Raw genomic sequence first — 24,486 nt, 5'->3', positions numbered from 1 at the left:
TCAAGGAATGAAGGAGACAAATAAGATATTAAAAGTAAGGGATGACATATTCTTTGCATGATGTTGCCCTTTGGTGATTTATCGAATACGCACACCTAATACACCTTACAAATAGAAAAATTCTTTAGAAAATACTCAAAATAAAGAAATATCTTGAATGGCCTGAAGATTGTTGGGGTAAGAGACAATGCAATGCGATGACGAGCTATGACGATGACCAAAAATGAAAACTCCATGTGAACCCTACCTGACAACAAAGACCATGAAACAACGATGAACTGCGTTGTGGGAGTTGTATTCATTGCTTGAAGCTTTGTTCATTGCGAGGATGAACTACGTTACAAGGAGTTGTATTACGGGGAGCCGCATATGAAATTAGAGGTACGTTGTAAGTAAATTTCATGTAACAAATTTAGAAAAATTTTAGTGTAAAAGAGAAAGTAAAATAGTAAAAATTGTATTATAAATTGGAGAGGTTAAAAACCTCTTAAAAAACAATTAAAATCTCCAATATTATGAGCACTCAAATAGTTCTTTTTAAGATCTTAAATAATATTAATTTATAAAGTTTTTATAACCCCACAAAATAATAATTTTTTTATAGTGAACCCTTATATTTATAACAGTGGTGGAGGATTTTTAAGTCTTTTCTTATTATTGTGGAGGTGCAGTTAGTAATTTTGTGTACACAGCTAGTAGTCATGGCTAAGCAGAAAATAATAGCCATTTACATATTTTTTTGTCTTTACACATCTCGGGATGTACAGGAAGAAGAAATAATAGGGTGTTAAAAGCAATTGCCGTATCCTTAACAATTACTCACCTTTTTCTATGGTCTTCTTTTCTTTTTAAACGATGTAATTTTTTATTTTTAATTTTAATTTAATAAAAAAATACAACCATGCAATGGAAGAAAAGTGAGCATACATCTCGTCTCTGAATATGTCAATAATGATAATATTTCATGAAGTAATCTCTACAAAGCTTTGATGAACTCCTACAAGCATTTGGTGTAGTCTACAACTCACAAGGAATAAATAACGATGTTATGTTACACATTCACATCTCCCTGGTAATCTATTCATGATCAGATTGCCACCAAATAAAGAAAACCCAACATTTTAGGAAACATTTTCTTTAGAAAGCACGAATTATTATTGTCCATCGGGAATTTTGCATATTACATATGCTTTCTTGCCAATCTTACATTCAATACCTTTGAATTTACAGCTAAAAATACTCTTGAAAGATTTTCCCGCATTGTACTTCATTTCCTCGTCAACAACTTTCTTCAGTGAATGGGCAATGTCACCCGGTGACCATGCCAAGGATATGTGCGGACGTGGATCCTGTAAAGTGTAGTTCAAGTTCAAATACCAGAATTGAATCAGGGATAAGACGGTGTTCTAAAGTTTCTAGGCAAATTCAAAACCGTAATTACCTAAATGGACAAAAAAATTCAAAATTACATATAGACAAGTTATGCAGCCCCACACAACTTCAAACAAAGAAGTTGTGCTCAGGTGTACGACTTCAGACATATGTTAAAAGGTGAAGTTTGTGAAATCCCAGATATTTTTTGTCCGGATAATCGATTACAATAAACTATAATCAATTACTTAACGTTGAAATCATGTACGATTTCACTGTTAATTGATTATAATATTATTGTAATCAATTACAAGCGGGTGTAATCATAATTGATCACCGGATGGAAAAATGGGTAAAATACATGAAAGATCATGGGAGTTGATAATCGATGGATTTAACCATAGAAAATTTGTGATTTTTACTTTATACTCGTCATAATTTGGATAAAATTGTATAAAGTAGATAACAAGATACAAGGAAGAAGTACAATTTATTAATATTCAAAAATGGTAAATACAAAGATGTAAGAATTATTAACTATATGGACATGTTTACTATTATGACCTTAGTGTGGGGGCTACACGACTTGCCAATATCCGTAATTTTGAAATTTTTTATTCATTTACGTAATTACGGTTTTGAATTTACCTAGAAACTTAAAAAGATCGGGATAAGACAGTAGTTATGATGCAGTGGTTAGGGTGGCAGCATTACTCAACAAAATTACTCACCTTGTAAAACTCAGGAAGATTATGAAGTCTGTAAATTGTATTGACTGTTTCAATTTGCTTTGTAATCTGCAATTAATTTTAAAGAAAAAATACATTTCATATTAATTGATAAACTAGAAGGAGAGAATGAATTGGCATAAGATTAAACAGTGAGAAATTAGTAGTCTTTTCACATATCAATTCTATTTTCCAGAGGTTCTCATCCCATCTCTAGTCTTTTCCCAATTATATATGTGCAACTTCCTATACAAGATAAAAAGGATGAACTATGAGTTTCGAGAATTTACATTTCCATCTTTATTTAATTTAGTTTTTCACGTCACCCTAATGATTTAATTCAGTTTCAAATGCAATTTTCCAAACTTCCTATAGTTATATTACGAATGACATGAATCAAGAGAGCATTAACATGTTCTAAATCAGCAGCTTTATAGAAAACAAACCAAGGTACAAATATTAAGCCCCTAACAATCACATTTAAGCGACAAGTGCAACACATAAATCCAACTGGGGTATGATTGAAGAGTAAAACAAGTAACAGGGGCATGCAAAAAGAAAATGTAAGGCCACAAATCATACCTCTATTAACCCTCTTTGAACAACTTCTACCGAGAGAAAGGTGCGTGTGTGATCATCATTAATAAAGACCTCCCACTTGTGAAAGTCTATCCAATACCTACTTCAAAGGGAAACAATGAGGAAAAAAGGTGGAAAAGAAAAAACTGTTTCATTTTCACAAGTGAAGAATAGAAGAAATAAAACTGACTGGCGTTGGATGTGAAGCTTCTGTTTGAGCATTGAGATCACTGAGTCAATCTGGTGCACTCGTATTGGAACAGTTCTTCCCAAACTTATGTGAAATTCTCTTCCTAAGGCAACTTGTTCGAGCTTCTCATCATGTTGGCACAGGATGTTTAATGGGACATCAACATCAACAACATTAAGATTTGGCACCCGAGATGACACTTTTTTCAAGAAAGCAGATAGTTCTTTCTTCGACGGAGATGAAATGTTAACTGTAAACAAAAGCTGCACCTTGTATAATTTATCATGAAAAGCTTTTGAACAAACTTACTAGCATGGTGAAGTCTATTAAAAATATATGAAGAAATCAACGAGGTACTGGTAAGGGAACAATAAAATATAAAATAGCCTTGCATGTGGTGGTTGAACTTGATATAAATTCTAGGAACGACAATCATAACTGAAACTGAGAATGCCCCTTTCAATTTTAAGGATATCACTTTTACAACTACATCGTGCAGGTGATCCTGTTTCTAACACGAGAAATTTCCAGGAGTCAAGAGCAGAAAGTTCAGACATAGACAATGGACCACTTGCTTGACCTAGGCAGGACCTTGTTATAGTGAAGGTGCTGTCCATATGAGAATATTCATTCACAATATGCTCCAACAAGTGCTTTGAAATGCCAGACCAAGTGCACCTTGCTCTGTGCTTGTTGCAGATGCATCACAGGGCACAAGGACATCTAAACTGTAAAGGACTCAAATAATTTGGAGGCATAGATATCTTGTGCAACCAAGGAAATCATCTTTGTATGAGAATGTATGAGGATGTATGATAATAGCTTAATTTGACTTTACTTGTGATTTAATTTTCAGAAGTTACTTTACTATGGCTTTTTTTCTATTTAGAGCAATTATCACAAATATAAAAGAATCATAATGACTCTTGAAAAATAAATTAACATTAAAGTCAAATCTGAGTTGTTATCAAATTCTCCCAAACTCAAAACCTTTGTTTATCCCCAAGAAAAAAGTATATTTTAATTAAGAGAAAAATTAAAAGGAGAAAAGGTAACCGGTGAGACTCACAAGGACAATTACGTTATTGTTGGAAATCTCATATTGATTAGATATATAACCAAATTAAAATAAGTGGATGCAATCTCATATTGTTGGAAGGAGGAAAAAGATGAAGGTATCAACCCAAGACAAAAGAGATAAAAGAAGCTAAGATGATTTTTGAAAAATTGCTCAACAAACTTTTGTTGTCGTCGAATGAAACTGGACTAGCAAGTAAACTCCTCAAAGATTCATTCAACAAAGCATCTTTGCTGAGTGAAATATGGACAATGTGTAAGATTAGAAAAGTTGCTCGACAAAGAAATTTTGCTGAGCAATGTTTGGCAGTGGTCAAAGTGCTAAAACTCACGAGATTACACTATTCCATTGTTCAGAACTCTCCTAGCTTATGTTTTTAGGATTCTTCGTTTCCTTTTAGATTTTGATGCTTCTCATGGCAACGAGTACCTAATCTCTCCATTGTTGGGGTTAGATGTTACACTTAGAAAGTAATAGGCCTAAGTGAAAAGTAAATTTAAATGTGAGGCATTCTAATGTGCACAGACAAATGCATAGGGTAAATTCATTAAAACTCACCACAGCAGAAAAACCATCACGTTTAAACATATAAAGATATTTTTACAAAGAAAAATTCTTTCAAAGATCACAATTAACTTACTTGGTATGTAAACATGTAAGGCATAGTTACCATCAACGTGAGGGAAGCTCCTAACTCTTGTTGTCTGACCTGTCTGCAGATCTAAAGAACATTTACCATAAAAACCATGAATAGTTGTCTACAAAAGGAACAAAGCTTGCTACCAAATAATAAGAAATAAAGTTGGTTATAATGAAACTTTCATCATAAGAAATGAGTTAATGAATTCAGAAAAAAATTGTAACATCAAGATTTTCAGGTTGGTGAAATTTACAATTCTTATTATTTCCTATTGGATCGCCTAAACCTATCCAACAAGATGAAAGCTTCATTCTCTTTTTTTCATTCTAGTAATGAGTAAATAAAATCAGCTTAAAACCTAGAATACCAAGAAATGTTGTCGGGTCAAGGAGAGAGATAGGAGGTGGCGGCAATGGTGTGAATACTGCTGGGGGAGCAGAGGTTGGAGCTGAAGGTGCAGATTCCGAATCTGAATCAGAAGATCCATCACCATAACATGATTTCAATGCCTCCATTTCAGTCTAAACTTTATAATATACGAAGATCTGCACATGAAACTGATCAAACTTATGGTAACTCGTATAAAACAAATATAATAATCAAAGAATGATAAAAATCTTTAATAAGAAATCCCTTTGTGTGTTTCTATGCAATTGTATAGCTCAACTTTAAGATACAAAAATGGATTGCTCCCCCATTTAAGTTGCATCTTAGTCCTTTATGTACTTATTCTTTGAAATTTGTAATGATAAATCCATGGTAGTTGTATACTAAATGAGATTGCAAAATAAACTTTTTAAAGGATTGCACATACAGGACTTGGCATGAGATTTCATTACCTTCTACTGGTAATGCTCAAGTGAAAATCATTAAGCAAGGCACAGCATTTTTAATGAAACAAAAACACTAAGCAAGTTTCACCATAAACCATTCCCATATGGTCATAAAAGAGCAGTGTCAGATCAAATTTGAGAAACTGTACATACAATATATACATGTTACGAGCATTTCTTTTGTACAAATGCCATGGCAATGCATAAAACCAACCATTGCCACAGTCAAAACAAAAGTTAACATATAACTATTAGAATGAAACAAATCAAAGTTTGATTAAGCACTAGAAGGAGATTACAAAACTGTCACTAAAGGTAGAATTTTTAGAACAATTATAATGAGACAAATCATAGGACAATGGTAGTTCAGAATTGGTGAGAGCTGGAAAAATTTGTACAACAAAGGCTTTTAAGATGGTAGGAAATATATCAGTCGAGCAAACAGATTTGTTATCTGAAAATAAATTAGAATCATAGTAGATGAGATGGAAAGCGAAAGAAGACACAATGTCCCCAAGAGAAAGAAAGAAACAATTCTGGTGGCTAAGGATTATCTGAAAATAATCTCTTTATTCACCGAGTTTGTTTGGCTAAGTACACCACTTATTATGAAATATTCAAACTGGACCCAACTTAAAAGTTCTTAATGAAGAGAAAGCCAGAAAAGTAATATCTCATACATAGACAAAACTAAAGACCTAACCACGAATTCTTTAGAGTAATCCCTATCCCTGAAACTGAAAATAGAATATTGAGTGCATTTGCAGTTTACTATGCCTTCAAACCATTTCTATAAATTGGTGAGATCTGTGCATCTTTTAACATGAATTTATTTTATTTTTGGAACACCTGTGGATTTTAATACTCCTTTCATCAACTAGCCTTTTTTCAAATATTAGACACCTTATCTCATATCTGAAGAAAAAGTTCCAAAACTCAATTCCACATTAGCCTTTTCCTATTAATCATGGACAAGATTCATCATTCAAACTTACAGCCTTGCAATTCTCAAATTTCAATGAAGATTGAACATAGTGAATTAGTTCTTCATCCGTTCAGTTTTCATCCATTTATTCTTTTAAACATGGTCTTTTATATTTTGATCCCTACTTTGACCTGATACTGAGATTGCATGGACTGACAAAAGTAATTGCCAAACTAGATATTCTCAACTGTTTGTTCTATTAAATATATGCAACTCGGTTTTCACTCATCATAATATACACACTACTTGGAAGTGGGCGCAAAGATTAATTGCAGGCTCACCCTATTGCTTGTAGGTAACCTTTTACATAACAATTTAAAATTTACACAACTTGGGATGTATAAACAGACTTCGTAACCTGAGAAAGTGAAAATGGCCACACTACCAAAATAGAGGATATTATTTGTGTTTACGTTTAGATTTTTAGAGATTTTAAACTTCCACAACCCACTGTTGAACATGCACTACTAAGAAAAAAACTGCAAACTGTTAAAGTTTCACAGAAAGTGATCCTCTAATTTAAAATCATGAACAAAGCCTTATGGACAAACAAATGTAAACTACAACAAACAACAGGTTGAGCACGGGAATAAACAAAACAATCATGGTTACAGACAACAACATTTTGTAGTCATTTCAAAGGGACAAAACATCTAACAAAGAAATTGAATGAGAAAAAAAATATACTGAAAAAACATAGAATGGAATATTACCAACTACTATAAGAGTTAAATTGAAGTTACAGTTTACGACAAACAGGGAGTTGAGAACTAGAGTTCCAGGCAATCCCTGATCAAAATGTCCAAAAAATCTAAATCAAGATTAGAAGAATAGACATAAATGGAGGATCTATAAACCTTAAACTAACAGAAATCTAAAGAAGACTAATCATACACTTACCTGACATATAGGGGATAAAGGTGTATCGTGCCTAGTTCGATGATTAAGAAGATCCTGGTGACTAGTGAAATAGATAGCTCAATCAAATTGTAAAGAAGTGGACTTTAAGTCTAACTCAATCTCACAAAAATCAACTTGTGAGGTTAGGTTTGCACTTACATATATACTATAAATTGGTCTTATCTCTAGTTGATGTGAGACTTCTAACATGCCCCCTCATGTTAAGGTATATACATCTCAAGTGTGAGACTTGATATTAATGGGTGGTCCAATAGCAGATGGAACAATATGCCCAATAAACAACAAATCTCGCTAGGATAGATTCTAATAATGGTTTTGATATCATGTTAAAAAGTGGACTTTAAACCTAACTCAACCTACAAAACCATCTTGTAAGGTGAGGTTTGCACCTACATATGTATTATAAATCAATCTTGTCTCTAGTTGATGTGGAATTTCCAACAAAGATTTTCTAGATAAATAGGATTGTGAGAAACATATGACTAATAACCCTAAATCCTAGTGCCTATATAAACAGATTTGTTGTAGACACATCAAAATGGTTGATAACTAGGCCACGTTTCTTTTTCTTTATTACTCTAGATGTGTATATCTTCTATCCAAAGCATAACCAGAATTCAAGACACAAATTTACAAGAGTCCATAAATACAAACTCACACCCTTTAATAAAGCTCAATGTTATTTAAACTAGTTGACTCCAAACTCAGCACACAAGTCCTGTTTTATTATTTTATCTACAAAACAAATAAATAACGGGTTATATTTTGACTAGTGGGATAATTATATTTGCTACCCGTATGCTTTATGTTGATCCTACCCCTATCATGATATTTCAATCAAATCATAGCCCTCTATTGTTACACTGAAGTTGGGTATGCATTTTAATTATGAACAAACAGTTAAAGAACTGTAAGAAAGAAACTTACCCTTTTACACACACAGGATTTGAAATTAAAAACTATGAATTGGTGGGATCAAATCATCAAGCTTCTGCAGAAAAAAACCAGATATTTACAACATTATTTACATCTCAGCTTAAGAGAATTGTACAATAAGTATACATAAGGCATCGTAGCAAAGTCTAAATAATAATCCAACAACAAAACATAAGCCAATACTTGGGCAGAATTATAAAAGAAGAAAAAACAACCAAATCAAGTAACTAAATGCAGAACTGAGATTAGACTAAAATGTTCAACCATAATAATAATCAACATCTGATTGCAGAAAAATGTAGAAAAAATTAATTAACAACAATAGCATAAAATAAGAATGACCAAAGTAAAGAAAACACAACATATACGTTAATGGGAACTAATTGAAGCAGTAATAAGTCCACTGAAGATGCCAAGGCATCACCACCAATTGTTCCTAACTCTGGATACCCTTATCAATCCCTCGTACCAATTGTACGTGAACTCTGTCCTCTTCCCCATTTTTCTTCCGTGTATAAACAAATAATAAATGTCCAATACATTTTTCAATCCACTTGGAGGGATTCAAGCAGAAGCATATAATGCTGTCAAATGAGAAACCAAACAACTACTAAGAAATTCAAACATTTAAAAATCACTGCCTAACTTCAAGTTCCTAATTCCTTAAACCAATATAGCCTCACAAGACCCAGTATCCTCACAGAAACAAGTCCAAAATACCAAAATTTTCAAATTCAGCATCAAGTGAACAAATACTTAGAAGATTAACATGTCAAAATGAATTTACACAGGAACAAATGGTCATGACGACCTTCATGATCACAGCGAGCTCAGGGGTGATGATGAGAGCTTAAAGGAACCGAACAAACCACACTTTTCGGGTTGGGATTAATTTAGAGGGTGATTTACTGGAGCAACTCAGAGATTTAGTGTGAGGAGTGCAGTGTATGGTGAGACGGAAATAACTGTGCACCCTGTAGCTCTCTTCTACTGTAATAAAAAATATCTATAATGAAAAAAAATTTAAAAAAAAAATGTTTTCTAAATTTATATTAAAATTACTAAAGGTTGTATGTAAAAAAAATTATATTTTAGTAATTTTATAATTTTATAAGTATATAATAAGATTACTTGTAAGTTTAATCACTGTGATAAAATTGGTTATTATGAATTTTATTTTACAATCCAACAAAAATAGTTATATTCATAACAAAAAAACAAAAATGTAAGAAAGAAAGTTATAAAACAAACACTATTCTCCTCATATATCATTATAGAAATATTTTAGTTATGTAAACACTTAATTTTCATCTCAATAACAAATTGGTAATGGAAGGTATTAATTTTTTACATACCAATAAAATTGGCTATATTTATAAAGTAAAAACAACATACATTTAAAAACAATCTACATAATATAATCTTCCTAAAAGGAATTTATTTAAGAGTGAGTTAAACTTGCCCATAAACCATAGCTCAAGTTGATAGCTTTGTATATGAGAAGTGAAAAAGGTATTAAGGGGCAGAAAGGGATTTCCATCTCCAATATTGATTCTTTATAACTTGCATTAATTTGTTTTTCTGATTATGTATTATCATATCATATGTTTTTTCATCTTAAAAGAATATATTTAATAAGATCTATATTTACTATTTGCGCTGCATTCTTAAGTACAAAAGTAAATTTGTTCTATCTCTGTTATTATTTATTTCAATCACCCAACGCAAATGTTTAAAAAAGACTTCATGAGATATTAAATAAATATTATACTAATGGTAAAACTATTTTTGAATGTTGTGCATGATAAAGTAGTTCTAATATTTTTTTCTGAAAGACTCGTTTATTCAATTTGTCTTAACATGTTATGTTTTAGGAAAATTAAATTATTTTAAATTTAAAAAATGATAATAATGGTGTTAATAAATATTATTGATGATATTTGATAAACAATATCTACATTTGAAAAATAATTTCGGTTTTCAATATTTAATATATATTTTTAATTATAAAAATGTTAGTTTTTCAATTATGAAAAGAAATCAAATCCGTTGACATAAGAAAATTTACTATACTTTAAATGACTTCCTAAACTAGTATTACTGTTAAAAAAATCTGTTTAATCTTGTATTACTACGAGAAATTGAGTTATCTATTAAAACATAAAATTCAAAAAATAAGTATTCAGAAATTACAAAAATGATGTATAATTCATAACTGCATGTAATAACAGCATATATTTAATTGTGTATATCAACTTTAAATGTCTGTATTACTTCATTCCAAAAAAAAACAAAGAAAAAAACTGCAAAAATAATTAATTTAACATGAGTTGGGTTTACCGTGATTTTTTATATTAACTATAGTGTTTAATGTATTATCATTATAAATAATGCATTTTATTTATTCAGTACTGTATAAATTTTTCTATGCTTCAAATAGCTACCCACAAACTTAAGTTTCCATGTACAATCTTACTTTTTAGTTAATTGCTTTATAAGAAAATGGGCAAGATAAATAAATAGAAACAAAATCAGACAAACAGCCTTGAATAAAAAGGGGATTTATTCAATGAGAATGAAGCTCACAAAGATACAAAAAGTTGGTATGTATAGCTTCTAAAAGACTTTGTAGCATTATCAAGCATGGATATGTACAAGTGAATGTAGCCTAAATTATAGGCTACGTATTTTTATGTACACTTGGTGTACACGGACCCTACGGCCTGTACTTCAGCATGCATGCGAAGATACCATTGCTGAAAGAGGTTGGAAATTAGTATTTCCTACAAACCAATAGAGTGCCCATTTCAAATTGCACAGCGTGTACTTCAGAGATTTTGTCCAATTTTCCTGTTTATTGAAGCTTTGAGTGATGGAATAGTTTTCCACTTTGTCATTGTCAATCCTACAAATTACCCAAAAATGTCATTCTCAAACATCAAACTAATGCAGGAAAACAAGTAAGGTTAATGTATGATGATGATCTTCACCTGATATCTTTGTTGAGCATTTGTTACAAAAAAAAAAGAGTTATGTAAATTAAGCAAAATCAATCATACTATACTAAAAAGCTCAAGAAGGAATAAATGTTGTTCTGTTAATACTAACTCGATTCCAAACCGAGCATAGTAAGGCTTGGGTCATCACCGACCATTCTACATCCATTTTATGATGTTCAAGAGAGTGGGAAAGGCCTGCATGTGTATCAGAACAACTAAAGACACTTAGTAGACTTCACTTTTATTTCTTTGTTTGCACTTTCAGGGTATTAAGCAATGGCTAAGGACTCAACATGTTCATCGAGATCTTAAATCATCATGCCTGAAGTCAGATTACTCTATTAGACAAGCTCAGGGGTAGTCGAAGTAGACATCTGGCCCTCCTATTCTCTACTCTCTCCACCATCAATTAGCCAAAGGACATAATATGCTTAACTCAAAAGGAGTTTTGTTTGATGGCATCAAAGCAAAATTCTTCTGTATCCAATTCTCACATAGCATCCAAAGATAAAACACACTGCTGTGAATGAATATATTAAACTCAGTACTTACTTATAGGGCAGTTTGAAACATTTCTCAGGTGGTATGTTATTCTCTTGATCCTTAGACTTGGCAAAGTCTGCAAAATCCTTGAGGCAAGCTAAAAACAATGTCATTGCTTTGTCATAACGCGTACTCCAGAACAAGTTGACAGGACCAAACCTGGTAACATAATACCATCTACTAATATGATTCAGTAGCCAAGTTTAAGAACAAAACTAAAGACAGAAAGTTTACTAAATTGCTTCGTTTACAACTTTTTATACAAGTCATAACACCAACCACAATCTCAGCACGCATACAAGTCCACTGCCAAGTAAATGGCAAGACCTTAAATAGTGTAAGAACCCCAATGTAGAGGTTTATCCTAATGCTTATACATAGAAACAGAAGTAATAAAACTAACAACAGACATTTAGAAATTGCTACCAATCAATCAGCTGGTAGATCTGATTTCTTTCACACATTGCACTACTGATTTTGGTTCTCAACTTCAGACAGCATCAAATTCTATTTTACAATTGAAGTAGAAATGTAGAACAACGAAATACTTACAGCTCAAAGGTACTATTATTGGTGTCTGTGATACGAGGGTAGCTACCCATAGGAATTATCTTTATCCGATATCTAAAGGTAACAAGTTTAGGAGTTACAAGTCAGCAAATCAACAAAATCTTATTCCCGTTGGGAAAGTTTGATATGTGAATCACAGTTTCATATGATGTCTTTGGTCAGAGAGGGTATATTACTAGTCATTCCTTTGAATTATATGAAAACTGACAATAACAAGAGGAAATTAAGAAAAGGCAATACTTAAGAAGAAGTATAATCATAAATCATAAATCAAACTAGACTATAATGGCCTGGTAGTGTCAATTCAGAAGAAGAGGCAATACTTAAGAAATTTTGGTTTGAATTTCATAAAAGATATTAGCAAGTAACAATATATGCCTACGAAGACAACAGTCTTTGTCTGCCTAAAACCATCCCTTGTGATGTTTTGCCCAGGCAGCACTCAGAAGAACTTGACAAAAAAAAAACAGTAATTAGCAGATGGCTTCAATAGCTGTAATGTAAATTCCAGTCCTGAACTAGATTCATCACTACACGCACACACATATACATGCAGACATAAAAGAGAATTATGCTAAATTTACAAAAGTAACTACACTTATCCAATATGCTTAATGACAAAGGATACTGAAACTTCGGCCGGAAATACTGGCACATAGTATGAAGTAAAAGGCAAGCTTGGCCCCAGGCAGCATTTATCTCATCCCATTCAACCTACACATTCATAATAGCAAAGTAAACATCATAATCAAAAACTTCAAAGTAGAAAGAAAAAAGAATTTAAGATTAATAAATCCTCTAGGACAAATAATTATAACATCTCTAATCACCAAATGAGGAAAGGACACGTGCAGCTACAACATTTTCTTTTATCAAGGAACATTCCAAAGCAAAACATGACTGCATGACCGCAAAGTTGAAAGAATTAACACCATATATTAGTTGTCTGATTCAAAAGCACAACACAGCAAAAGAAATTTAACTTTTTGCCTTAAAAGAATTTTTAAAAAATAAAATAAAAGCAGCTCTTATCAACATCTACCACAAAACTTCTAAAGACCTAGAAATTATTAATCCAGAATGCAATAATGTACTAGCAGTCATCTCTAGATTTTCTACTACTAGGAGCCATGTCAGTTTTTTCAATCTATTAGATATATTATGTTTATTTTATATTTATCTTTTATCTTTAGTTAGTTTGTTACTATTTCTTATTTGTATTTTGGACTTAACCCATATTTCTTCTATTATAAATAGAGGACCTTATGTATATATTTAACACAAGGGAAATCAATCTCATACATAGTTTTCACTATATTCAACATGGTATCAGAGTCCGCATTACCCATTATTGTCTAGTCTCATGCTCGAGATGTATATATCTCAACGAGGGGGTGTTGGAAATTCTACATTGACTAGAGATTAATCTCATACATAGTTTTCAATATATTCAACACAATCATTTTATGGTGAATACATGTTATTTGTCTTTCCTTTTAGCACTATGCACCACAATTCCAAAGTTTGGAATGGAATGCTAACACCAGCACTTTGGATCACAAGTTTTTACCTAAGATGATAGATATCTCATGGTAGCTTATCAATTATTGTAAACTTTAATAAAGGTAACAGTTACTACAGAGAAAACCAAGTATGCATATTAGCTAAATAACACATGGAGACAGTAATAAAAGACAGAAATAAAGCATGCTAAGCATCGTACTGGAATTTTAGGGAGTCTTCCAAGTCGAAAGTTGTTAATTGTTCCAAACTCTCCATCGTGAGAAATGGGGAAGGCATCATTGAGCACATTTGTTCGCTTCAACAATTCTAAATGAGCTTGTGAAACTTCAATCTTTGCCAAGATTGCATCTCTCTCCTCCTGTTAATTCAAGTATTTGTGCTTATTTCCCAGACTTGGAAGTTATATGTTTCAGAAAAAAGAGGCAAAGTTTTCCGAAACATGCTTAAAACTCTTACTACAATAGTATCAAAATAAGTGAAACCTATATTAACACAACATAATATAAGACAAACATAAAATAGAGTCGGAAAGAAAATTTTATACATGAAGAGGATGGTCCTTTGAAAATGAATGTTATTTCCTCTATGATATCAGTGACATATTTGACCAATAAGATAGCAGTAGAAGTAGAGCTATTAATTGAAACAGATGAAGCCACTTGTGTCATTTGACAATGATCCTTTAGAACTTTCCCAGACTAGCATAAGACATAAACAACAAAAAAAATATGCCAGAACAATTCTACCCAACAAGATGGTATGTGAAGGGCGCAGCAGGACAATGACAAACCTGATGTGAAATTAATTGAAACTGAAAATTGTTGAACTCATGCCAATACCTGTTACACATTTAAACAAGTATAATCAATTATTGATTTCAAGCATCAGAAGCATCAGCATAAACCAAATAAGAAAAAGCGCCATTTTATATACATTTTTGAAATTTTATTTTGGGATTATGATGTTTTATCAGGAAAAATCATGTCATCAAGGTACAGAGAAAAATGCACCTCTCTTCCAATTCATTAAAGCGACTTGATTTTAACTCTAGTTCCTTCAGTTCAGCATTTATTTCAGCGTTTTGTCTCTCAGATTCTTCAATTGCTGCTTCAAGTCTTCGTTCTTCTTCCTCAATCTTGAATGGTATACCAAGTACAAAATCACTGATTAAGCTTTGGAAGAAAGCTTAATGGTACAATCAAGAAAATCATCTTAATAAAACCACTGTTTCTTAGGATAAAGACATTTCCAATCAAAACTTCATATTTCCACTAAAAAAAGACAACTGCAAATTTTAAATTCAAAAAACGTTATTAACTGAACATTCCTGCTTCAAAACTGAAAAGGGCTCCCACCGAAATAAAAATAAATAAATATACTTTACATTGTAGTATACATATATAGCTTTGTTAAAAAGTGCACTTTAAGCCCAACTCAACCCCACAAAATCGGTTTCAACAGAGAAGACAAATAAGAAAAAGTGAAGGGAGCAATGATGCCATGTCACACTTAGAACAAATCCATTGAAATGTAGCAACCATAACATGTCATCCAAGGCTCATGATAGATTTGGAATATTTAAAAAAATGCTAACCAACATAGGATGTTGCAATAAAATGCAATTTGCCTAACAGTTCATTATAGATTCATAATGGTGCAATTCACTGTAGTTAATTCTGGATGCCATTCTCATGGTAGTCAGAATCGCATTCCATCTAAAAGGACCACACAATTCTACTTTTCTGTCATGCCTTAGTGAGTTTCATCGAATCTTAGAACTGGTAGACTGTAGAATCATAAAAACTGTGAAATCAAAGAGTTTTCAAAATATGCATGGATAATGTTTTTGTGAGCCAACTTTCAGAAGTGGGTCAAATTTTTTCCTTTTTTTTCAATTTTGGGCTTTTGTAAACCTAATCCCATAAAACCCAAGCCCCCAAAACCAACTTTTTCTGTAATCCCAACACTAGTATTGGAGGAAAACACCTTCTCTGACCTGACATCACTGAATGTTCTTCAACCTCTAGCAAAATTATCTGTCCTCTCTCTCCCAAGCCTTAAAAGAGATGCATGAGAACCATGCTAATCAGAGCTCTTTTCTTCCAAGCTTGTAATATAAAATAGATAATCCAAATTTAAATCACTGTCATCCTTATGGTCACAAATTTTATATCATCAAAAAACTTTGTAATGGTCAAGTTTTTTGCATAAAATATTGCAGTGGTGCATATAATTTTAGAAATATATTCATACATACACTTATTTTTCTCTGGTAAACATACTTTTATATATGTCCGAAAACCCCAATTCATGCTGCACTGCTGCCAAAAGGGAGCAGACACTGGAGGAGGAAAAGAGAAAATGGCATCTTCACTGATGCAGACAAGAAACCACTTCAGGAGTTGGAAGGTATGGCCAAAAAGGAAAAAGGCATAGGATATTGCAATAGCCTATCTAATTACTATGCATTAACTATAAGTTTATTATGTCTTACCCATCTACCTCTATCTCATAACAAACTAACATAGCATTAAATGCAAACTGGCCCGAGATTCAGATATTAGTCAAAGAGATTATGAACACTAGGATGTTTCCCCATAGTTAACACTACTAATGGTTTAAATATTATATATATAGTTACGTAATACACAGACTAGAAATGGTAAACCAGATGAGCACCTTCAGTTTCTCCTTAAGAAAATCAGCCTCACTGAGGACATCTCTAGCCTCCCCCTCCAAGCGTTTAAGACAGGCCTCGTAGGATTCAATGTCCCTGTTCACATCTTCAACCTCTTTATCAAGTTTATCGGACAAAATCCTCATGCAATCAAGGCATAAAGGCTGTTCAACCTGTAACCATACCCAAAAAACACGCACATTATACCCAATAACCAATAAACCCATTAAATACATTCCATATTTACGTGTTTCAGTCAACAAACCTGGGTCTGCGTCGTGGCAATCTCAAACGCTCGAGTCAGGACAGTAATAGTGGAATTAAACCCAGAGTTATGAGGCTGCAAATGGCCACCAGAATCAGCACCGGCGCCAGGCGAATGAGCCCCGCCTCCATCCGTCCCCGATTCAGACTTGTACACAACCACAAACGACTCCTCCATCGCCTTTCCAGGCTGTGCAGCGGCGGCGGCAGCATCACCACGTGGGCGATGAGCATTTCCCTGAGCCTGGGGTCTCTGCTTGGGAAGCACAACATACGAATTGTCCATTTTAGTTGCACTCAGCACACTGCTGGCACCATGAACGGACGACCCTTGCATCCCTATACTCATTTTCTCTTCGTCAAAAATTAAATCACCACAACACAACTATTCACTGATGAATGATCACAATTCACTCAAAACCAATGCCGATACCAACATTATTTCAAAATCAACGTAAGCAACTGTATAAATCAGCCAGATCAATAACATGAGACAATCAATTAAATTAACAAAACAATAATAAAACCCTAACGAACCGGAGCGAGAAGGATCGTTGAAGAATTTGTCAGCGTAAGAGTCCACGCCGACGATGCAGAGAGGGTTGCGGCAGTTCTGGCAAACCCATCGGGGAACGTTCGGATCCACCGGGAAGGTCCGAGTCCGACCCTTATTATCGCCCTTCTTCATCGTTTTCTTTAGTTCCTTCACTGAAGCCCGATTCGACGATTCTTGATTTATATTACAGAATAATGAAAAAGAAAACAGAAAAGGGTAACAATAATATGGGGCCTGGGTGAGGTGATTTAGGTGACAGACAGTAATCCAGGCAACTGAGAAAGGTGAGAATATTCCGACGAAGCAAGTAACTGAAAGCTGATCCCTAAGCACAGCACAATTTAGTACGGGTCATTATTGGACGGGTTGGTGGATTCGGGTGGGGCACAGGTCCGGTTCAATAACCCAAACCTCTGGTCGCCTTTAACTTCCTGCACCCCATAATTAGTAAACGCACCCAATGAATACTAAAACATTATATATATATATATATATATATATATATATATGAATGACAATAGTTCTAGTTGGATGCGGGTAGGTCTATCTGTTACCTGAATAAAAAATTATATGTTATTTATTTCATTACAATTTATTTAAAAAATTTAATACTTGTGAGTATCGATAAATATTTTATAAATTTTTAAAATAAAATTATAAAAGAATATAAAATATAATATAAATTAAAATTAATATAAATTAAATTTTAATTTTAATTAAATTAAATTTAATAAAATATAAATTAATTTTAATGTTAATTAAATTTAATTTAATAAAATATATATTAATTTTAATTTAAAATTTTATTAAATACTACAACATATTTTTTTATCAATAGATATTTTTTAAATAGATATTCACTTGAGTAAGGAAGTAGTAGTAGATGAATTTATTTTACGAGTTAAATAGTGGATAAATATTATTTATGTGAAACCTAATCCGTTATCATTTTTATTAACTAGAATACATAAAATTAAAAAAAAACTTCAAAGGGTATAATAGTAAATTAGTGAAATAAAAGGTAAATGACATACAACTCTCACACTATTAAGCAATGGTAAATGGATAAATCCAATGGATGTTTGTTTTTTAAAAAAAATAGTTAATAAATTATAAAACTAATATTTACTCAATAAATTATGACAAAAAATAATTTTATTTTTTATTTAGAGTAATTTGTTCATAAACACTAAACATAAATGTATCTTTCAATAAAAGTTTAAAAGCTATCACTTTGTAAAAGCCTATCTCGTGAGATTTCTTTCCTTTTCTCAATCAAAATTTTAAAACTTTAAAAAAGGACACTAGCAACAAATTTGATTTTGAAGTTAGTTATTTAATTTAACTGAAAAGGGAAACTCAAAAGAAATAGGCTGATCATGTGGTGATAACTATTTTCATATAACTCTTGTTTTTTGCTTCTTCCTATAATTGATGAGCACCTAAGCATAAGTATTCCGACACTAGACCATAAATAGACGAGATCTGAAAAATTGTTAATTTCAATAATTAAAAAAACATATTTTTAATGGAAAATTTAATTTATCATATTAAAAATAAAAACCGCGTACAACAAAATCTTATTTATTATTTTAAAAAACAAAAAATATTTATTTATATTTTAAGAATTATTTATGTATTTAATTAAAATTTAGGTTTAATCTCTCAATAGGTCCCTATTTTCGTCCTAAATTTGAAATAGGTCCCTGTTATATTTGAAGTTTTAATTAGATCCTTATTTTTGTTAATTTGATGCAAATAAATCCTTTCCGTCAATTTCAGAAAACGGCGTTAAGGAATGCATGACGTGACGTGTGTGAATTCAATTTTTTAATACTCAGAAATTTTGAATGAAGTAAATAGAGTATAATCCATGCTGAATTTAATTAAACAGAGGGTAAATTTGGAAAAACTGAATGTTTTTTTTGGTGAAACATCTCTGGAAGGGAGAAATCAAAATCAATTTGGGGATTTTTCTATTTTAGGGCTCGTGTCGTGTCAGAGTTGGGAAAGAGTGGATGTTGTTCGAGTGGATGCCCGAGGGAGAATCAAATGCAGAATTCACGTTCAACATGTTCTTCGACTTCCAATGGCTGGCGGAATGGAGAGGCGAAGATCGTTTTTCGTGGTGCGTCACCCCTTTGTCTGTGTGGAGAGAAAACAGTGGTGAGAACAGCTGGAACGGCTAAGGTTGTGGAAAAATGGATGAAGTTGTTGACAGGGGCTGTTTGTTGTATTTGTGTGGTTAATATTATTGTAATTTCAATATGGATGACAAATCCATAATGTATTCTGCATTTTCTTTGTCATAGGATGCAGTAGGTGATGAAAACGGGATGAACAATGTATTGAACTAGCAAAAATGAATGAAATCATGTTCTATTTTCGTTTTTCTTGTTATTGCAATACCAACCTAGAACCAGTGAGAAAGGGGGAAGAAGATAAATGACAGAGAGAAGATATTGGAAATAGAATCAAACCTCCTTTGCCACGAATTAGAACGGAGAGAACAAGAGGAACGTTCGGTTATTGCCTCGGTTCATAGCAGAAGCGAAACTGAACGGTCTTATTGCCTCTGTCCTAGACAACCGAGGCATATTAGTGGACAAAATTAACTTCGAACGTTCGGTTACTACCTCGGTTCATAGCAGAAGTGAAACCGAACGTTAGTGTCAGAGAGGCTGTTCGGTCTCTTTAGTCACAGTGGCAGCAGAGGGATTTGTAGGTCGTTCGATCAACTACTGCCTCGGTTCTGCAAACAAACGAGGTCGTTCGATCTGTTCAGTGTGTACATTAGTGGCAAAGAGGTCGTTCGGTCTGTTCAGTTTGTACGTTAGTGGTAGGGATGACAGGACTAAAGGCCTCGGTTCTGCAAACAAGCGATGTCGTTCGGTCTGTACAGTCTGTACAAGACTAAATGCTTCGGTTAGGCACTCAAGTCGAGGTCGTTCGGTCTCTTAAACAGGACTAAATGCCTCGGTTAGGCGTGTAACATCCCAAAAAAAAAAATCACCCAGAATTTAAAATATAACTTCAAAACTTAAAATGTTGTAATAATACAAAACATCCCAAACATCAACTAAATCTATACAACAGTTTTAAGCTCAGACGCAACTGCAAAGATAACATTGAATCCTTCTAAAACGATCTTCCATCTCTTCCTCCAATTGCACAGGATCACGTGACAATCCTTCAACTGCTCCCGTATAACATCACACAATATACGATCATCGCATTCACATGCACAAACAAGCAAGATAAGGGTGAGCTAACCTGAAACACATCATTTATAAAACATGCAGAGTTATCTCAATACAAATGCCGTATAATAATTAAGTCAGACATCCTCATGCCAATGTACCCTAATTCCTGTTGGACACTCATTCCATAGTACCTAATAATCAACCCAGTACACAATAAACTCTCATCCGGATGATACGTTGATGAGCAAATCAACGGAAGGTGCCCCACTTGTAATTTCATTCTTAGTCCCCTCAATATGTCCACAATCAACCACAGATCAAGACATCCTACTACAGTACCCTCAACCTCAATACATACCCAGATATCATAGCATTACTGAATCAAACGATAAAACAACGAACTTATATTACATCGGATACTGTTTACACGAACATTAAGATTGATCACTTAAGCTCGAAACTGAACATCAAACACTATTATACCGAATACCATTAGGTCGAATACCAAAAGATCAAACGCTAATTAAGATCAAGTACATAAACTTCACGTTAAGACAGAGTACTCTACTAGAACAATTACTATTATTTCGAACACTATTCGAACGATTGCTCAAAGATCAAATCTCGCACACCACAGATTAAATACCATTCGGACGAACACTTAATTGATCACTTTACAGGATTTAATTCTATCTGAGGGTGACCTCATCGAGACCGGATGTTCCCTACGTACAACCACTAACTATTAATGATCCTTACCTAAGACAAGCATCATCCGACCCGAGCACTACCTATGAATGATCACTTCCTGAATCATGCACCATCACGACTAATCACTATTTATAATCGATCGTTACCTCAACGACTATCAAGGCCGGTCACTCCCTATAAATGATTACAACCTCATAGCAACATCACCAATAAAGATCATTCCCTAAGAACCATCGCTACGAGACAGAACACTATAATAAAGAACGCTTGAGTCTGGGTTAAACGCCTAGAGTACTCTGCTGAACACCTCAGTACTGACCGAACGTAATCAAACTAAACCTCAGGTTACCAAATTAAGATCGGACGCTAGCTACCTCAGATCCACTAACATCAAGATCAACTGTTACCTAATAACACTCGCTACCTGAAAATAAATAACACCAAGACCGAACGTCACTAGAAGAATGCTCGCTACTACCTATAGACCCAACAAGTTTTACTTCCTGTCTCTCTCTCTCGAAGTATTCCAATCCAACTTTATCTGCACTACCATCTCTCCCGTATCCGTACGACCATCACGGTTAGAAACCACAGCCACAACATGCAAGATGAATAACCAGAATTATCACATTATAAACCCACTACATATACTATAACAATTCCCATGATAAATCGACTCACATGACACTGCATACTAGTCTTTCATAAACTGATGTCGTTTACTTGTAATTCATCGTCATAACCTGCTCTCAATAACAGGCGACCCGAGTCGTCATCCATCGCGACTTCAGACCTATCTCCCCGACTCCTCAAGGACTAACGAGTAAAACCATCGATACTACGCGTAACGATGCACTATACTCAACACGAGCCGAAGTCATTGGGCGAGACATTCACCTCCTCGCGCAGAAGAAGGTGACACTCGAATCTCCGTCTCACGCGTGAGACTAGCAAAAATGCTAAAAAGACCGACGAAGTTACAAGTAAATAACATAGTGTATATACCACCTCCAACCGAATAAACGTGCTCAATCACGAAGTCATACATATTTTCAATAATATGTATAACTAAACCAGTATAGTAAACGTGCTCAATCACGAAGTCATACATATTCTCAATAATATGTATAACTAAACCAATAGAATGAACGTGCTCAATCACGAAGTCATACATATTCTCAATAATAGCTTCAAAGTACTCCCACGGATTCATGCATAATTGCCGAACGCTATTTCCCACTCTGATGCTGTCTGAACGAACGTTCTGGAATCAATCCTCATCAAAGGCCGAACGCTCCCGAACTCCAAGGACGAACGCTCACAGAACCAAGGACAACGCTCCTAAAACCAAGAACGAACGCTACTTAAACCAAGGACGAACGCTCCTTAAACCAAGGACGAACGCTCATAAAACCAAGAACGAACGCTACTTAAACCAAGAACGAACGCTCCTTAAACCAAGGACGAACGCTCCTAAAACCAAGAACGAACGCTACTTAAACCAAGGACGAACGCTCCTTAAACCAAGGACGAACGTCCAAGATCCACACCGAACACTTAAAACCGAACGCTCACTTATACTCCAAAACCGAACGCTCACTTATAATCCAAAACCGGACGCTCACTTATACTCCAAAACCGGACGCTCACTTATACTCCAAAACCGAACGCTCACTTATAATCCAAAACCGGACGCTCACTTATACTCCAAAAGCCGAACGCTCACTTATAATCCAAAACCGGACGCTCACTTATACTCCAAAACCGAACGCCAAAACCGAACGTCATATCTAATTGACCATTGTTTGGACGAACGCTCAACGATTGAAACTTAAGAATACTAGCTCAAAGCCGAACGCTCATAATTACCACAATACCAAGGCCGAACGCTCAACTAGTTAGCCGAACGCTAAGATCAAACACTTAGGCCGAACGCTAAACCCTTGGGTGCCATACTACTGTTGGACGAGCGCTTAAAGATCAAACATCCTCAAAGAACGAACGTTCGTTAACCATAGTACGACCGAACGCTCTTTACAACCTATGGACGTTCGTATGTTAAAGATCAAGTTAAGGTCGAACGCTCATTAATTCACTATACGATTTGGATGAGCGTCTCATAATACTGACTTGACGGACGAATATGGACGTTCGTTCAAAACCGAACGCACGACCACTGAGTATTTTGGACGAACGTCCAATTTCACCAGAATTGGACGAACGTTCTGAAGTTGGCCGACCACTAATTGGTCGAGCACTGTTGGGACGAACGTCCAATTTTGACTCACCAAAATTGGACGAACGCGCGTTCTGCAGAAATTCTGCAGAATCGCGTCAGATTGCAGAAACCCCAAAATTTATCCCTTCTTCCCAGATTTTACCCAGATTGCAGCAAACACCAAATATCTTAAAAATCAAGGAAATAAATCAACTCCCCTTACCTCTTGTAGACTTTCTTTGTAAAATTTTGGGATCCATCTCCTCCCAGACGTGCAGATCAAGATCTTCCAAGAACTTCAGTAGCTCTTCACTTCCTCTTCCAGCTCTTGGCGCAAGAACTTCATCCTCACCAGATGCCCAACTCAGATCCTCCTCTAAGCCCCTTCTAAGGTTGGAACAGCTTCCCATGGGTGCTCTTTGGACGGCTGAAAACGAGAGAAAGGGTTCCTCCCTTGGCTGCTCTCTCTCTCTCTCTCTCTCCCTTTCTCTCATGCCAAAAATTAAAGCTCTCACCTTGCTAAGCTTCCCCCGTGACCCAGCACCTCCAATAATAGGTTCCTAATAGTCAAAGAGGTGGGTGACCACCATGACCCCACCATGTCCCCCACCATTCCAAAATTTACGGGTCTTACAAGGCGTTCACCGAGACCGTTCGGTAAACTACTGCTTCGGTCACTCAAAAAACTGAGGTCGTTCGGTCTTTAGGTATCGGTTTGTTTATAACCGAGGTCGTTCGGTTTATACGCTTCGGTTTTTCTGAAACCGAAGCGTCATGTGCGAGTTAAAATACGCTTTTTTTACTAGTGCATAAAACTTAAGTGTATCAGTATCTGGAATATGCAGAAGTCACAACAGTAAGCTTAATAGCAGAAGTCACAACAGGAAGCTTAATATGCAGAATTCAGAATATGTAATAATATATTAACTAATGTGTCACATTTTGGTCTTGGATTGAATC

General features: G+C 34.3%; 3 protein-coding genes across 8 annotated transcripts; all 3 read right to left on the bottom strand.

Annotated features, from left to right (window-relative positions):
* Positions 1-933: 933 nt before the first annotated feature.
* On the bottom strand, positions 934-9,233 carry LOC108333209 (uncharacterized). 5 transcript variants are annotated; one of them, XM_017568587.2, is made up of 8 exons: positions 9,073-9,233; positions 8,253-8,316; positions 4,954-5,131; positions 4,587-4,667; positions 2,869-3,118; positions 2,682-2,778; positions 2,103-2,168; positions 934-1,349 (listed from the first exon to the last, which is right to left on the bottom strand). In XM_017568587.2, the coding sequence occupies exons 3-8, from the start codon at positions 5,099-5,101 to the stop codon at positions 1,155-1,157; spliced, it is 837 nt and encodes a 278-aa protein (XP_017424076.1). In that variant the 5' UTR covers positions 5,102-5,131; positions 8,253-8,316; positions 9,073-9,233; the 3' UTR covers positions 934-1,154. The 5 variants fall into 5 exon arrangements, with proteins under 5 accessions (XP_017424076.1, XP_017424077.1, XP_017424078.1 ...); XM_017568588.2 differs by having other exon boundaries at positions 9,049-9,223; XM_017568589.2 differs by having other exon boundaries at positions 4,954-5,143; positions 9,073-9,223.
* A 1,573-nt stretch (positions 9,234-10,806) lies between these two features.
* LOC108334126 (beclin-1-like protein) lies at positions 10,807-17,691 on the bottom strand. The gene is given in 11 exon segments (XM_017569782.2): positions 10,807-11,002; positions 11,004-11,166; positions 11,813-11,962; positions 12,356-12,427; positions 13,002-13,087; positions 14,097-14,255; positions 14,688-14,736; positions 14,908-15,032; positions 16,577-16,747; positions 16,840-17,177; positions 17,376-17,691. Coding segments are annotated over 11 exon segments (1,515 nt in total). The 5' UTR covers positions 17,527-17,691; the 3' UTR covers positions 10,807-10,951.
* A 37-nt stretch (positions 17,692-17,728) lies between these two features.
* LOC128194722 (uncharacterized) lies at positions 17,729-24,045 on the bottom strand. Of its 2 annotated transcripts, none has more exons than XM_052870512.1 (2): positions 23,750-24,045; positions 17,729-17,825 (listed from the first exon to the last, which is right to left on the bottom strand). In XM_052870512.1, exons 1-2 carry the CDS (start codon positions 24,018-24,020, stop codon positions 17,818-17,820), a joined length of 279 nt encoding a protein of 92 aa, XP_052726472.1. In that variant the 5' UTR covers positions 24,021-24,045; the 3' UTR covers positions 17,729-17,817. The 2 variants fall into 2 exon arrangements, with proteins under 2 accessions (XP_052726472.1, XP_052726471.1); XM_052870511.1 differs by lacking the exon at positions 17,729-17,825 and adding an exon at positions 20,404-20,590.
* Positions 24,046-24,486: the final 441 nt, after the last annotated feature.

Source organism: Vigna angularis, chromosome 11 (genome assembly GCF_016808095.1).
Source record: "Vigna angularis cultivar LongXiaoDou No.4 chromosome 11, ASM1680809v1, whole genome shotgun sequence".
NCBI classification, from domain to species: domain Eukaryota; kingdom Viridiplantae; phylum Streptophyta; class Magnoliopsida; order Fabales; family Fabaceae; genus Vigna; species Vigna angularis.
This window is presented reverse-complemented; position numbering and strand designations above follow the sequence as displayed.